Below are 16,221 nucleotides of genomic sequence, written 5' to 3' on the forward strand. Positions count from 1 at the left end.
AGGTTCTTTTGTAAGTCACTGAAATGGTTTTTAACCAATTAACCAATATTTTCAGCTATAAGTATATTTTTCTTATTTGATAAGGAGGGCAGGAAATAAGATGTTGAACAATTCTTTATATTGAATTCTTTTTCTTATTTTCCTCCTTTTATATTAGAAATTAGATTATGTATTTGAAAAAGAAAGCTGAGCTCATTCTAATAATTCCATCTAATTCATGCAAATAATACATTTTATATTTAGTACAGGAAGCCTGGAGATATAAAAATGTGATCAACATTGTCCAAAATTAGACTTTTTAATCTTGGCTAGTCTGTGTTTCTACCACAATACAAGTAAATGCTACTCTTAGCATGCATGCTCTTCACAAATATATTTGAAAGATTTTCATAAATGGATAATGAAGTCACAATAAAAATTAAGAGATTTATCAGCTATTATAAAAAATAATAGCACATACTTTTCTCTTTATAATAAGCTTGTGTTTAGTTGCCCCTAATTTAGGGTCAAGAAAATTTAAGTTCTGGGTTCCTCCCAAAACTTTATGTGAGTCCTGTGACATTTAAAAATTCTGATTCTTAAAAATACTTTTGGTTTCCCAATCACACTGATTCCCAGGAAGCTGTACTTTCTCAATTCTCACCATTTGCCCGGTGGCAAATTAAGAATATTCATCATGCTCTGCATTTTCCCAGAGACGAATTCATGCAGTGATATTGTGAAATCTCTTCCTTAGTCAGCTTTCAAGTGAAAGATTATTTTCCATTGTGATTGTCCCTGAATGTTTGTGTGTGTGTCTGCATGATTATCCACTCATGCTGGGGCGGAGTCCGGCTGGTGTTTGGGGAAGCAGGAATAGACCAAATTACTCTAAGTCTGCCTTCTCATTTTAAGCTTTGGTGATTATACGAGTGGATCATTTTGTTTTCATTTATGTACTCAGTTCTCTTTTGTGTGATTAAAAAAAGCTTGACTATGTGCCTGCATATATGATTACATTTGAATATCACTGTATAAAAATGAAACACAAATGTGTCTCACTGCAGTCATTTACTCCCACTGCAGAGAAAGAAATAGACTTTATTTTGGCATCCTGTAAGATTATGAGCTGTTAGAAGGAAGAAATTTCTGACAGTACAGGTGCTATGGCATTTGAGTAAACTACTCAAATAATGCTTTCTCTAAGAGTGTTGAATGTTCTGGATAATGATCTATGTTAAAATCCATTTAGCTAAAGCAGGCTAGAAGTCCAAAGTAATTAATATTCATGAAAATACTAAATGTAGTTTCTCACTATACATGTAATGCGTGAAAATTTTATTTAAATTTAAAAATACATATTTGCCTTTTTGTCTCATGTGCCCCAAGTCTGAGAACCTCTTAGTAGTCTACACTATATTTCATAACAGAATCATGCATTTTCAGTTAATGGGCTCATTCAAATTGTGAGTGATTATATATGACAATTGATAGTTTATAAACTGTACGGAGCATGTACCTCATGAAATATACCTGTAACTTGCTTTACTGCCCTTTAATTCACACAGGGGACCTGCGCTTCAGTGAAAGTTTACAAACTGGGTATCTTTTCTGTTGTGTCTTGCTTAAAGAAAGAGTCTTTCACAGTAACAAAGAAAGGCTTCACCCTGAAGTCCAGCATGGATTCTCGAATATCTTTATGTTACCCCCCAGGAGCTTTCAGCTCGCCAGTGCTTGTGCAATTAAAGGTAAATATTAATCACTGACTGACTTCTCCCAGACTTAAGTCATCACTCCTAGATTCTTCTCTTTTGCTTGTACAGGACTGATGCATACCCACAACAATGATGGAGACATGATTTTGAGAACCTTGAATCTCATTGCAAAATAAATCCCTGCTTTATTTGAAAGATTCTCCTAGCTGGTCACAATGTTGTTTTATGATATGTTGAGTACCTATGAAACAACTAGTGACAGACATCAGGACATTCATGATTTCCATCTGTTAAGGATGGCACCAAAAAGCTAATTAATCAAAATATTTAATACAATGAATATTCGCTTACACTTATGATGTTTTAGCTCGAAATAAATATTTACTATATACATAAATATATATGAAATGTTTAATATTGCATCAGTGTGTGTTTTATTTCCTCAAAGAATATTACCAATCTTTCTGGCTTCAATTCTTCTCTATGCTTTTCTGGTTCTCTGATGTGTATCATCAGTATGAATGAAGCAGAAAGGTTAGAAAGAAGACAAGTTATGAATATTTTATTAATACATATTTCCTGTAAAGTCTGAAATTTTGTTAACTATTTTTAAATCTTAATCATTCTTCTATGAAATCTTGTTTCTCTAATGTTAAAGATCACTTGATCTAAAAATAATACTAATTAGAAGTTATATAAAATGTCTCCTTTGTTTCCTAGGTTACTTTGTTGCTTAATATTTAGAGTGTTTTTCAGTTATTTATATTATAGAAAATGGGTTTCAGAAAGATTCTGTAAAAAGGGATGTGAATGGTGTTCATGCATACAAGGGTTAATAAAAAATATGGTGTGTTTTTAAATAAAACATTGTTATTACAGTAAAAGACACATTGCTATTAGTCCTCCTCAAAATATTTACCTTTGCTCTGAAACCACATATCCAATCATTTTTGCTACTTTTTGAAGTAATTTTGAAAGTTCTCTTTTTTAATAACACAAATAAAAAATATAGTAAATGATGCTGCCAGGCACCATCCAACAGAAAGTTAGGCTCCAAACAGAAAAGTAAGATGTGTCCTCATCCTCTCTAACTGCTAGATCGTGACTTCTGGCTCTTTCCCAAAGTCAAAATGACTATGAAAGGTAAATTTTAAAAATTGATTCAGGAAACTTAGGCAGCCATGGCAGCACAAATAAGGACACTCATGCCACAAGAGTTCCAGAACTTCTTCCAAAATGACAAGTAAAATCCAATGGGGTAAATGTGTTCGAAGTGAGAATATTTTTAGAGGAATCAATAGTAATGTGTCTTTTACTGTAATATACTCTTTCAATTTAAACACTCACTACATTTTTTGATAACATCTCATATAAAGTCATGTTTATAGCCAATAATGTACAGAGAAACATATAACTAAGTTCAGAAGAGTTTTCAAAAGGTTGGCTTGGGGATATGCTGGTATGTATATATTTTCCATTAAATATACATATATGTATCATATACCAAATATATACCATAAATACATGATATATATAACATATATGTGCATATATATGTATATATATATATACACATACACACATATGATTTCTATGTTTTAGATCCAACCAGTTGACCCATCCCTGGTGACATATTTAAAAACACAACAAGATGCTTCCTACGCAGTACTGTCCACAAGCCCTTTGATCCACGTTCAGCACCCATCAACTCATCCTTTTCAGAAGCCAGTCACAGTATTCCTACCTTGTCCTGCACAACCCGATAAAAGAAATCTTGGGTCTGAGATAGATCACCAAAGAACAGGTAATGCCACAACAAACAGGAACACACCTTTATGTTTCAATCGGTGAGTGTCTACTGTTGCTAAGTGAATTAACTGTCAACAAAGAAACTTAAGTGCTTACACATCGTAGTAAAATGCCTTACATTCGGATATTAGTTTTAAAGTATAACAAAATATTATACACCTAGATGATTGATCCACAAAAGGAAGTAATTTTAGCCCCAATGAACACAAATGTACGCTACAATAGATTAATGTGAAAGGGGGTAAAATTCATTCTCCCCTCAAGAATTTATGGTAAATTAAAAACATGTGCTATATCTCAGTCACACAGCAGGATAAATTTGAGTTATTTGTAAGAAAATGCATGCACCTTAATGCCAAGAGAGCATCGTGCTTGAGACCAGAATGCTATGTGAAGTAAATCAGAGGAAAAGGAAGAAGATTGTATTGTTTCTCTCTATGAGAAATCCAAACATAAATAATTTAAATAGCAAAATAAAAGAATAATGCTAGGAAACAGGAGGCAGACTTTGTAGAAATGGGAAGAGGATCTGGGGAAAGGAGAAAGGGGAGGGTAGGGGCAGGAAGGAGAATTAAAGATGATCAAGATGCAATATAGATATGTTCCAGTAAAATGTAAATCTTAGGCATTTCAGGCATACACTAAACAAACATGTGGCATAGTGGCTTTAACTTCTGTAGTTAAACGTATTCTGTTACTATCAGTGAAGGACTAACCTGATCTTTTCAAAAAGAAGTTAGAAACCATATTTACCCTATAGGTAGATTACATTTCCTAACTTTTATAGCAAAACACAATATCCATTAATAAGTCATATATATATATATATATATACATATATATAAAATCAACCAGAAAATGAAACCACAAAAGAAATCTAATACAGAAGAATATATTGAATAACAATAACCATAATCATAATTCCCATCCTTTCATTTACTGTATAGCAGTTTTCTAATAGAAAAGGTGAATTCTCTATTCATTAGCTAGGGGATTTTATTTTTCTTTGAAAAGTCAGAAAGTGGAGAAACAACTGCAAATACCACATTAGTTGAAGGCTACCAAATGTCAAGTTAAGTATGTAAATTATTTCACATAATTGCAATTTATCAGTTAAAGAAACAATCCCAATGATATTAAGAACTTGTACGAGCACCTTAGCTAACAAACGGTGCAGTCCTGACCTAGACTCATTTACTTCCATTTTTAATCATGAGTTCTTTGTGGCCAACATCTCCTGAGTTTGAGGCTGCACAGCTAGCCTTTGGGAACAGGATTCTGCTTTTTATTATTATGTTTGTAGTTTAGGAAACTGAAAATAGTAGAATGTTGAGTTGTGGATAGGAGAAGAAATAAAGCCTTGTCTAAAAAGATGTAAGTGAGAGAGAACAGAAATACTAACATTATGATTGAGTTAGATATGCTTTTGCTGCTAAAACTATATCTACATATTATATCAACATATCTATGTCTCTATATCTATATCTGTATCTATGTATAATTCAAGTAGCAATTCAGTCAATCCATGTTTCTGTACATCACTTATAGCCAGATATATTCTGGAGCTTCTAATTAAAGTGTAGCAATCAAATAGATTAGGACTTACTATTTCTTAAAATAAATATCCATATCCATATTTTTTTCTCAGAAAAGAAGAAAGATAAGAAAGTAGCTGGATATTGTTATAGAAAACTATTTTGTAAGTTTGGTAATGTCTTGTCAGCATGATTTCCATGACAGGGGAGGAGAAATTGATCCAGTTAAATTAGAAAAGATGAAAAGGACAGCAGGATGATAAGATAGCATGATCAGATTAAAAAAACCATGATAAGGAATAATTTCAAAGTGATAGAAACTAATAATTATAGGTGCTACTGAAGAAGAGACCAAACAAGCATAAAAGCACCAATAATCAAAGGCATAATTGGACTTAATTTTCTAATGTTGATTACTGCCTGAGTTATAGTTGCTTAAAGTGCTCATTTCAATCACTGTAATTCTAATTTCTGAAAGGTTTTTGCTTCATATAATCTTTTGTTTCAAGCTTCTATACTTATTTTTCTATGCTTCACATTTACTTCTTTATTTCTTTAATTTTTCTAAGCATACTCTTTTTACCGGGTCCTATTGATTATTCTGTCCTCTTTCTATTAGCAAGAAGTTTAATATTTTGTCATCTATTTATGGACATAGCGTAAGCTTGTATACTATCTTTTTTAACTCTTTTTTTGTCTTTTTGAAACAGAGTTTCATGATGTATTTCAGGCTGGCCTCAAATATACTATATTTAATATTAATTCTCTTCTATGATTCATAAACTTAGACATTCTTTTCTTTTCTAGGTGTTGGTTATAATTTTTATCAGATCTAAACTTCAGAGTTCCTCCTTCTCTTTCCCCTAACCCTAAGTGATTTCCGTGAATCTTTATGAGGCTTTCCTGAGCCAGTGGCAAGGGTTTTGATGATTGTTCTTATTGCCCCCTTTCATAACCAATCTTGCCTTTCTGAGATCTTAACTTTACAATCGAGTTAGTTCCAGTTCTTTCTTTGTGTACGTGTGTGTCTGGTATCTGGACTGAGGATTAAACTCTGGTGTCCAGCTCCTAGTGTACTTGCCTGGCATGGGTCACAAGAGGAGGCCTACAGAATAAATAGTGTCTGTAGAGTTCTCAAGTTCTTCAGGCAAGGAAAACAATTCCTACACTGGAATCTTTCGTTCCAGACCTAAGAGATTTTTCTCTTCAGGTTTGGAGTTTGTACATCTTCACTTGTGTGTGTGTGTGTGTGTGTGTGTGTAACAGTTTGCTCAGAATTCTCAGGAGTCAGAAGATGTCTAAAAGTCATCAGGCTGAGTCTACTTTTCTTATGCCAGCACAATTCTTTGCTCACATCTTATATATACTGTAATGACAATTTAGAGGAGTAACTCTATATTACCTTAATCTGTTCTACAATATGGGAAAAGATGGCATGTTTGTTTTTATGAGCAAAAGATGGCCATGGCTGTGTTTGTCACCAGATGCAAAAATTTGACAAATGCTTGTGTTTGAAAACCAAATTGCAAAGGGGTTTATGAACTGAGGTACCAATGTATATATTTTTCCATTTTTAAAAATCATTTTGCACAATGGCAACATAATGCTTAAAATATTAGGTAAACTAGTGTAATGAGTAAGATTTTGGAAATGTAAATTATATTACGTTATCTATAGTTTTTGACTATGCTAAGCTGCTATATGTTAATGCACTCTCATGTTGTATCAGGAACAGTAATTATATTTTCTCCACCCAGTGGAGTACAAAGGAAGAAAATAAAATCCATCTCAGATGTTTATTTGGCATTCTTTCTCAAAGAGATAAGTCCAGTTGACAAAAAGGCCAACATTTTCTATGGAAACAGAAACACAATGAAGCAAAATTAAAAGATAATAAGCATTTGAGGCCAAAGCATAGTCTGCATAGTAAGAATGAATGATTTGTACTGTGTTGCATTCTTTTATCACAATGATTTTTGTATAAAAGATGAGAGTCATTTAATTATGATGGGTGTGGTGTGGTCAAGAAACAGCTCAGTTGTTAGTGATTGCCTATTATGTAAGAAGTGCTGGTTCGATTGCTAATGCTGCCATAAAATAAAATAAAGTAAAATAAAATAGTAAAAGCATTTCTCAATAGCAATGAAATAAGAACAACAATTCATTAAATAAAAACATTCTATGGGCCGTGGGTTACACTCAATAGCTTAAGTGCCTGCTTGGCAAACGCGAGGTCATGAGTTCAATCCCTGGTACCAAACAAAACAAACAAAACAAAACATATTCTATATTATACAAGAAATATTTTAATACCATAGCCAAATGTAGGACATGACATCCCAAGGATATTTATGAAATATATGCAAGTTATATCATAGAATAGATCACTGGTAAAGCTAATATATAAAAATTAAATATTATCAATAAAATTGCATTACTTATCCTTCTCCTATTCATTCCTTTGTCCCCTACTATAATTGCTCCTCATTCCTATCAATGTTAACTATTATTCCCCCCAAATTTTTCAGTGCTATTGACCAAACCTGGGGTTTGCACAGGCTAGTAAGTGTTCTACCACTGAGCTATACACTTAGCCCCATTCATTTACTTTTGGTTGGATCACGTACATTTGTAGTCATCTTTATACAGTCTCTTATTTCTTGTGGAGAACTTCAGATTAAAGCTGAATCACACAGCTGGCTGCAGATCTATGTGAGAATGTGTGAGGACTTTGATAAAGAGAATGCCGTTCAGGGAAGCTCTACTTCAGAGATTGCCTACCACATTTAGCAGAAGATTCTAGAAAAACACTGACTTTTTCTCTCTTTGTGGATACTTTGCCTTTCTTCATAGAGTTTATTTATGTGAAGACTGAAGTAACTAAAACTTTTCTAACTTTACTGGTGACATTTTGCAGTTGCTGGTTGCCTTATACTTGGTATTCTATAGTTATCTAAGATGTAGCTAAAAGGAAAATTTAAAAAAAATTTGAATAAATATATTGATTCCTGTTGAATGTAATTATGTCATTTTGCATTTCTGAAAAATCTTATGTTTTCTAATCAATTGTTGAGACTTATTTATCCATTCTGTCCTGGGTTCTCGTAGGACTGCCTTTTTACAAGTTCTGTATTTCTTTACTTTTCTTAAATTTTTTCTCTCCACCTTTGTGATTCCTTTACTTTCCAGTTCAAAATGCCAAAGCCAAAAATGTTGTAGACTTTAAAATTTACCTTTAATATATCACTAGAATATGCTATTTATGACAATTTTTTATTTCTTAAAATGCTACTTGACTTTTATTTACATGTGACTTTTATTCAATTATTTTTAATAGTCTTCCATTGCCTCCTTAATTTTTATGATGCTGTTCTTTATTTTCTTAAACTTGTCCTATATAGTTGCTTTCATCCTGTACCTACTAATTCCAAAATCTTTACTCTCTGGGGTCTCACTGCCTGTTACTCCTGTTGGCTGTGTCGATGGTATTTATCTCCTTCTTTAGGGGAACTTTTGTTTGTGGACACATACATATAGAATTTATGCAGGTGTAGCACGGACCTGCTTTCCTCCAAACTTGTTTCTGCCTCTGCTTTGACTCAGCTGCTACTTCCCTGGAACACTTCAGCCTCTTTGCAAGTCCTGGTGAAATTCTGAAGTTTACCTTTCTCATATGGCTGTGGGAAGCTTCGTGCTCGTCACGCTATCATTTACAGCTAAGTGCTTCCTTCTGTTCTTAAATTTCTGCGAAGACGTTTCTCTCAGTGGTGCCATGAGGACTAACACTATTTGATTGGACTTTCAAAATGATTTTGTTGATTGTAAATATCAAAATTAGGGGCTTAATTTGACATAGACTATGATCACCACCTTACAAACCAAATAAAGAACTATACTGAAAAAAAAGACTACCAGAAATTTATCAGTACATTACATTATTGGGATCTAGGTAATATGACAATTACTTTCCTTTTGCATTTCATTCACTGTTTTAGCACAGTCTATAATTAACTGGTATAATTTATAAAGGGAAAGTTTTTAATTTTTGAGAGTAGTATGTCATTTAAAATCAGTACTTTAATGACTAAATTATAGTTTTCTGAGAAAAAGTTAAGCCTGAAACGTTAATGGCATTCACTTTTAAATACCTACACATTATGCATACCATAAAGGAAATAATCTGAAAGTAAGATATCACAAGATGATTTTGATGATACGATTGCTTGCCAAAAATTGTATCGTATTTTTCCACAGATAAATTAGCTTATGCATTTTAATCAGTACCCTCAGAAATCCTGGCATTCTCTGGGTAAAATTTGTTCACTCTTAAATAAGTAAATTGCTTAAATAAGAGCTTCATATATTTTACGAAACTGTCACGACATCAAAACATTATCTTGCGAAGCTTAATCAAGTACCATTCACTGCTAGATGAAACCAATTCCTCCTTTCTCTGAAAATAAGACTTAAGCAGAAAATAATCATCCTTGAAAACTAAAGGCCAGAAACACCAGTCCCACTCAGCCTCTGTTTGGCTCACCATTCTCTTGCCTCTGGCTCTCTGTAAGGCAGGTTAGGCAAGCATAGGCTGATCGGGGTTGGCATTTTTGATTTCTAGTTTTCAAGGCTGATTAATTTTCCAGCTAGGTCTATTTTTGGGAAAACATAGTTGTCAATATGAATGCATGGCACATATGAGGAGAATAATTTAGTTGGAGCTCTGTTAACATATTGGAGACATAGTAATAGCTATTATAGTTATTCTGAATATGAATTTTGTCATACTAAATTTTTTTAATCTTAAAGATCATTTAAGCAACAGGAAAGCAAACTGACGTATTTAGCAAAAAAGGATTTAACTCCCAATGGCTTCTAACACGAGTTTTAAAATCTCATTCATGCAGTGTGGCCATCAAAAATTGGTTGTGTCTCAGTTATTAACATCCAGGGACTTAGGCAGACAGACTGACTTACAGTATTGGGATCTGATTGCGACTGGTGGCAGAAGGCAGATTTTGGCATTCAATTCCATCAATTGCACAAAGGAAATTGGGAATTTTGGTGATTCATATTAATAAATTCTAAATACATTAGTTAGCTTAAGGTTCCGGGAGCAGGGAAGTCTCAGGACTCTAGGAAGCCTATAGGACCCTGCAGAAATTTACACTATTGGTGGAAAGAGTGAAAAAGAAAAGTTAATTTTACACCTAACTTACTCATTTCTAGTAAATGACCAAGGTTTTGAATTTGTTATAGGTATATCTTCCTATGTGAATATATTATTAACTTCACGAGGTTAAAAATTTACCATTATCTGTAATTAAACCCAACAAGCAACAGTAATATTTCCCTTTACTCTTGATTTTAAATGACTGATTCCTTGAAATAACAATACAAGCTAAGATTCTCTCTCTCTCTCTCTCTCTCTCTCTCTCTCTCTCTCTCTCTCTCTGTTTTAAAACTTCTAAATCTAGTTCACGTCCTAGTCTCTGGATCATTTTCTGTGAAACTAAGATGGTTTTTAGGTTTATGACTCTAGATTTTTTTCATGTATACACAGAAAAGAGATGTTGTATTCACACTTGGTGCCTTCCTTCTTAGTACCTAGCTAGAATGCTTCTATCTTTTTGTACAATAGCATATTTTCCCCCATAATGGTCATTATCAATGTAATTTTCTCCCAAAATGTTCAATATCAAGGTTTTTTCTGCCTTCACTTGTGAAGAACACATCCGCTTAAATAAACTCGAATAAAAGTGTTATTGTAAAATTAGAATAATCTCTGATTTTTTTCCATTTTGAGACTCCAAGAATCCTCTTGATTCTTGTTTCCTTCCTTTTAATCTGCATTTTTATTTTTCTAATAAGCTCTCCATTTAGTAATTTCTGTATTCCAGAGCGCCACAGCCAAAAGAAGGGACAATTTATAATATCTGGATTTCTTAATCAAATTCCAAAGACAGACTTCTCAATCAAATTCCTTTGACAGATAGTCAAATCAGCATTTGGTTGATGAGAAGTGGCATATGGCACACATAACTATGTTTTTAAGGGCTTTGGTTGGGCGGGTTATGATAGAAAGTACACAAGAAAGCATAGTCATGTTTGCTGTAGGAAATAAAGTAAAAATTAATATTATTTATCCTGCTACAATTATAAGTGTTTTACAATTACTCATTTAATTCTGTGACATAGGTAGGATTATTAGCCTCACAGTATAAATCAGGAAATTGAGATACGGAGAAATCAAATAACTTGCTCATAGTCATATACCAGTATAAGGTAGAGCCACACAGGAGTTGAAACTGGGCAGTTCTTGCATCTGGGTGTATGTCAGATCATTGAGGCTTCCTTTGAAATGTAAATGAGTAGAATGTTTTTATTCTCCACATCTCATCTTCAATATAAGCTTCACTTTGTAAGCTTCCCTGAGCACTTAGCATCCGCTACTAAACCCACCCTGCACCACTCTTTAATTACTTATGGGTCATCTTGTACAGGAATCAGATAACAGTATGATAATACTACAAATCATGTAATAGTGTGAATAGTATGTCTTCTTATGTTTGTATTCCTAGTACCTGGGATAATGTCTGCTATAGTATATAAAATTTACTTAATGAATTATCACTGGATTATTCAGTTAGTGAAAGAATAGATGCATTAAATCATTTAATTTATGCTATTATGCTATATAAATTTTACTAATTATTTTTCTGTTACCTTTGTATAGGGTCAAAAGTGCTCCCATAAGAAAACCTGGCAACAGCAATAGTGAAACTTTGAAATTACTGGGATTCAGAAGCCATGACAGTGGTTGGTTTGGACTTGATAATGTTGTGGTGAGAACCATCCAGAGTGGCTTGATAGCATTTGAATTGCTTGAACATTTAGAGAGGTAATGGCATCAAAAACAATCGAGGTTAAGGATAGTCTCTCTTGCAGGTCCATAATTGTGGTGTTTAGACATGGAATTATAGGTTTTCATTCTTACTCCTCAAATAAGAATATGAACTGTTTTTAGGGCACACTTGAAATGCAAATCACAGTTTATGTTAATATGCTGTTTATAATTGCTTTCATAATAGTTTAACAAGTGGTTTCGGTAGCACAGCCACACATAAACTTACACTTTTATAGGATTCTTTTAACTCCAGTATAGTTTTAAAATAGCACCTTCATTTCTGAAATTCCACGGGGATAGTAATTAACTGCTAATGTTATCCTCATCTCTTAACTACGTAAGTATAAACTGAATTTGTTATTTCAGTGCCCTCATTTTGCTTTCTTATTTCCATGTTTTCTAGACAGCCTATTATGAGGAGAGTTTAGACAGTTTTGAGGTTCATCAGCAGCAGACACACATAAAGAGAGGGCAATCACATGTCTATAGACAGCCTTTATTTCATAATGAAAACCTTATGTCTATGATTATCTTGTATCAAGTTCCCTAGAAATCGTCTGAGGTGAGAATTAAAGTGACCTAGTGAAGCAGGCTCTTGGGGATCTTGTAAGAAAATGAAAGTAAGAGAGGCACGGAGGACGATGGGACATGGGTTTCAGATGGAGTCTTTCCCTGCCTGACCCCTGAGGGGATCTGGAGAGCAGCAGAGGCATTGGCTTCACACCCTCAGGTCAGCTCATCCTTGGTGCGCAAGAGGGACTGCTCTGGATGAAGTCTCCTGCAGGGCATCTATTTGGATCAGAACTGAGGAATGACTGTACAGCCCAAGGATACAGTTGTATTAGTTTGCGATGGCTGTTGTAACAAAATACCACAAGTTGGTGGTTAGGGTAAGAGAAATGTGTTGTCTCAGATTTCTGGAGGCTGGGAGTTCAAGATCAAGGTGTTATTCATAGGAGGCTGAGTGAAGGATATGCTCCTTGGCTTACAGACAGCCATCTTCACGTTCACATAGTGCTTTCCTATGTGTTGAAATCCCTTCTTTTTAAGACACTGGTCATGTTGGATCAGGGCATTCACCATAATTTGCATGTCATTGTAAGAAGCCCATCTCTAAATGAAGTCACATACTAAGGTCCTGGGGGTTAATATTGCAGCAAGTGGCTTGGGGAACAGGACAGTTCAACCCATAGCAGATCCATCATTAAAATCCTTACTACACAGAGACAGAGATGAGCATTTCAATCTCCACTTAATTATGGTATATACTCTGCATCCTATGGTAGTAAATAGATTATCTGAAACATTGTTTTCTTTTAAATTTTGAAATGATCCTTTAGCAATGCTACTTAAAATATAGTCAGGCTTTGCTTAATGATGGGGTATGTTTTAAGAATTGCATCAGGAGGTAGTTGTTTTGTGTCAACAACATAGGGTGTGATTACACAAACCTGAGTGGTGCAGCCCTCTGTACACCACGGGGATAGTAAGTCTGTTGCTCCTACACAACAAACCTGGATTGCTTGTTACTCTATACTGAGTACTGCAGGCAATTGTAACACATGACATTAGTGTGTCTAAATATTTAAAAGATACAATAAAATACAGAATAAAAGATTTAAAACTGGCACCTGTGTATGGGTACTTACCATGAATAGAGTGTGCAACTTAGGCCTTCACTGGGTGAGTCAGGAAGTAATGATGAGTGACAGTAAAGGCTCTGCACTTGAGTGCATCCTACTGAAGACTTTATAAACGTTGCACATTTAAGAGACACATAAAAACTTTTTAAAATAATCAATTAACTTTGCTTACTGTAACATTTTTACTTTATCAGCTTTAAAATTTTTTAATGCTTTTTTTACAATTTTAAAAATAATAGAACCAAACCAAATAAAACAGAATGGAACCAATCAAAACATAACTGAACACAATACGGGACTTCCAAACAAGATAGTGGGAAGTCAACAATGTCTACCACAATGCCTCTTGTTATCTTCAAAGTGAGTGGAGGGTGCCTAAACTATAAGACATAATAAAATCAAACAAAATAAAACAGGACAAAAACAATCAAATCAAGGCAATGAAAATGATACAGATCTTCAAAACAAAATAATAGGAAATCAATAATGGCTAATTTAATATATCTCTGCTTTTTATGACACTGGTCATGTTGGATCAGGGCCTTAACCATAATTTGCATGTCATCTTAAGAAGTGTATCTCTAAATGAGGTCACATACTAAGGTCTTGCGGATCCTGGGGGTTAATATTGCAGCAATAGTTTCCCATACCTTCAAGTATAATAAAATCAAACTAAACAAAGCAAAGCAAAACAAAACAAAACAAAACAAAATAACACCAAATGAAACAGAACAATGAAAATGATTCAGGGCTTCAAAACAAGCTAAAAGACAATTTACAATAGCTACTACCTTCCCTTTTCAGATGTTTCCTCTCCTTTCACTTTCACAATATCTGTTGTGCATTTTGTACCCCACTAACTCCTTCATTTTTTTATACTAGGAAAACAACATGATATTCATTCATGTAAGCTGAACCATTTCATCTCTTAGCATGATCTCAAATTGCATCTATTTATCTACAAGAGCCTTATGATTATCATAGCTGAGTAGCTTTTCATTATATAAAAATTCTGTATCTTTCTTATCCATTCTGTGACTGATGGGTAAGCTCCTCCTGCTTTTTTTTTTTTTTTATTCCTTCTCATATGGAGAATTCTTTTTTCTCCTTTGACTTTTAGTCTATGAATTTCCTTTTGAGTTAAATGTTTCGTGTATACTGCCTATGGATGAATCTTTTTTCTGGATCCACTCTGCTTGTGTTGTTTTTCATGGTGAATTGAGGCCATCTACATTACTGGCTGTGGCAGCTTGCACTGGGTGATCGTGGCCATGCTGTTTTACTGCCACGAGCTGCCTACTTTTCTTCTCCATTCAGCTGCCGGCCCCACTCAGTGATCTTCCTCTGCCACTGTTCCTGGAACTGTGGTCATTTTTATCTCTTCCTAGAATGTCCGTCAGTATTCTTTGTAGTTTGGTTTGGTGGTCATGAATTCCTCCAGTTGTTCTTTTTCATGGAAATATTTTGTTTTTCCATTAATTTTGAAAGATAGTTTTTCAGGGGACATCAATCTGGGTTGGAAGTTGTTTTCATTAAGGACTTGTAATGCTTCACTCCCAGCTCTTCCTGATTTGATGGCTTTTGCTGAGAAGTCTGCTGTGATTCTGATGTCTTTTATTTTATAGGTGACCTATTTCTTTGTTCTAACAGCTTCCAATATTCTGTTCTTGGGCTTAATTTCTGGGATCTTGTTTATTATATGCCTGGGTGTGGATTTTGACTGCAGTTAGTTGGAGTCCTGTATGTCCCCTTTATCTGAATGTCAGTTCCTTTCCCCAAGCTTGGGCACTTTTCTGCTTTTACTTCTGTAGACAGCCTTTTAAAATTTCATCTGTGTTTACTCTTGCTTCTTCACTAATACCTATCAGGCTTAAATTATTTTTCCACGCGTCGTCTTGCAGACTTGAATTTTTATTTTTTGGTTCCTTGTTATGTTTAGGATATCCTTCCTTTCATGATCACTAGTTGCCATCCTGTCTTCAGGGTCTGAGGGTTTATCTTTAATTTCTTTCAAGCAGTTTTACCAGCTTTCAATGTAGTTTTTAATGTCCCAAATATCTCTCTGAATCTGTTTTAAGCATTCCAATTCTTCCCTATATTGCTCATTCAAGGTTTCCCTCATTTTCCTATTCTCCTCTTTTTGTTTTTAATCTGTCTTTTTTAGACACAGTCAGCAACCCTTTCATTATGTGTTTCATTTCTTTTTTTCTACTATTTCTGATCTGATTTCTTTTACAGCCTCATGAAGTAGTTTCTTTACTTCAGTTGCCATCATCCCAGAAATTTCAGCTGTGACTCCAGTTTATTCCATGTCTATGTCTCCTGGGCTTGTTCCGTGTGGGCTGGAGGTTAGAGACTGTTTTTTGTTCTTTTGTATTGATATTTTCCTGGTTTCCTCTGGACAAGCCAGTGGTGAGGTCCCAGATGCTTCCAATGTTGGCTGCCCATTTGAGGTGTAGAGGAATGGATCAGGGAGCAGTGTTTCTCTTAATCTAGGTTCCTGGAGAGACGATGGGGTGTGGGTTAGGCTTCTTCAGGCATGCGTGGTTTCTCCTAGGTGTGGCTGGCTTGTTCTTCCAGCCCACACCGGCTACGGGTCCCTGATGGTGTCCATGGGGCTCATGGAGGCGAGGTTG

General features: G+C 34.5%; 1 protein-coding gene across 1 annotated transcript in view; it reads left to right on the forward strand.

Annotated features, from left to right (window-relative positions):
- The window catches only part of Dthd1 (death domain containing 1), a 69,045-nt gene that overhangs the window by 8,558 nt on the left and 44,266 nt on the right, over nucleotides 1-16,221 (forward strand). Inside the window, exons 4-6 of the mRNA XM_063240391.1 lie at nucleotides 1,548-1,727; nucleotides 3,297-3,541; nucleotides 11,772-11,936. Coding sequence (XP_063096461.1) covers nucleotides 1,548-1,727; nucleotides 3,297-3,541; nucleotides 11,772-11,936 — 590 coding nt within the window. The remainder of the gene's footprint in view (nucleotides 1-1,547; nucleotides 1,728-3,296; nucleotides 3,542-11,771; nucleotides 11,937-16,221) is intronic.

This window comes from Cavia porcellus, unplaced genomic scaffold (genome assembly GCF_034190915.1).
Source record: "Cavia porcellus strain 051 isolate PalLab524CR breed Dunkin Hartley unplaced genomic scaffold, mCavPor4.1 scaffold_30, whole genome shotgun sequence".
NCBI lineage: Eukaryota > Metazoa > Chordata > Mammalia > Rodentia > Caviidae > Cavia > Cavia porcellus.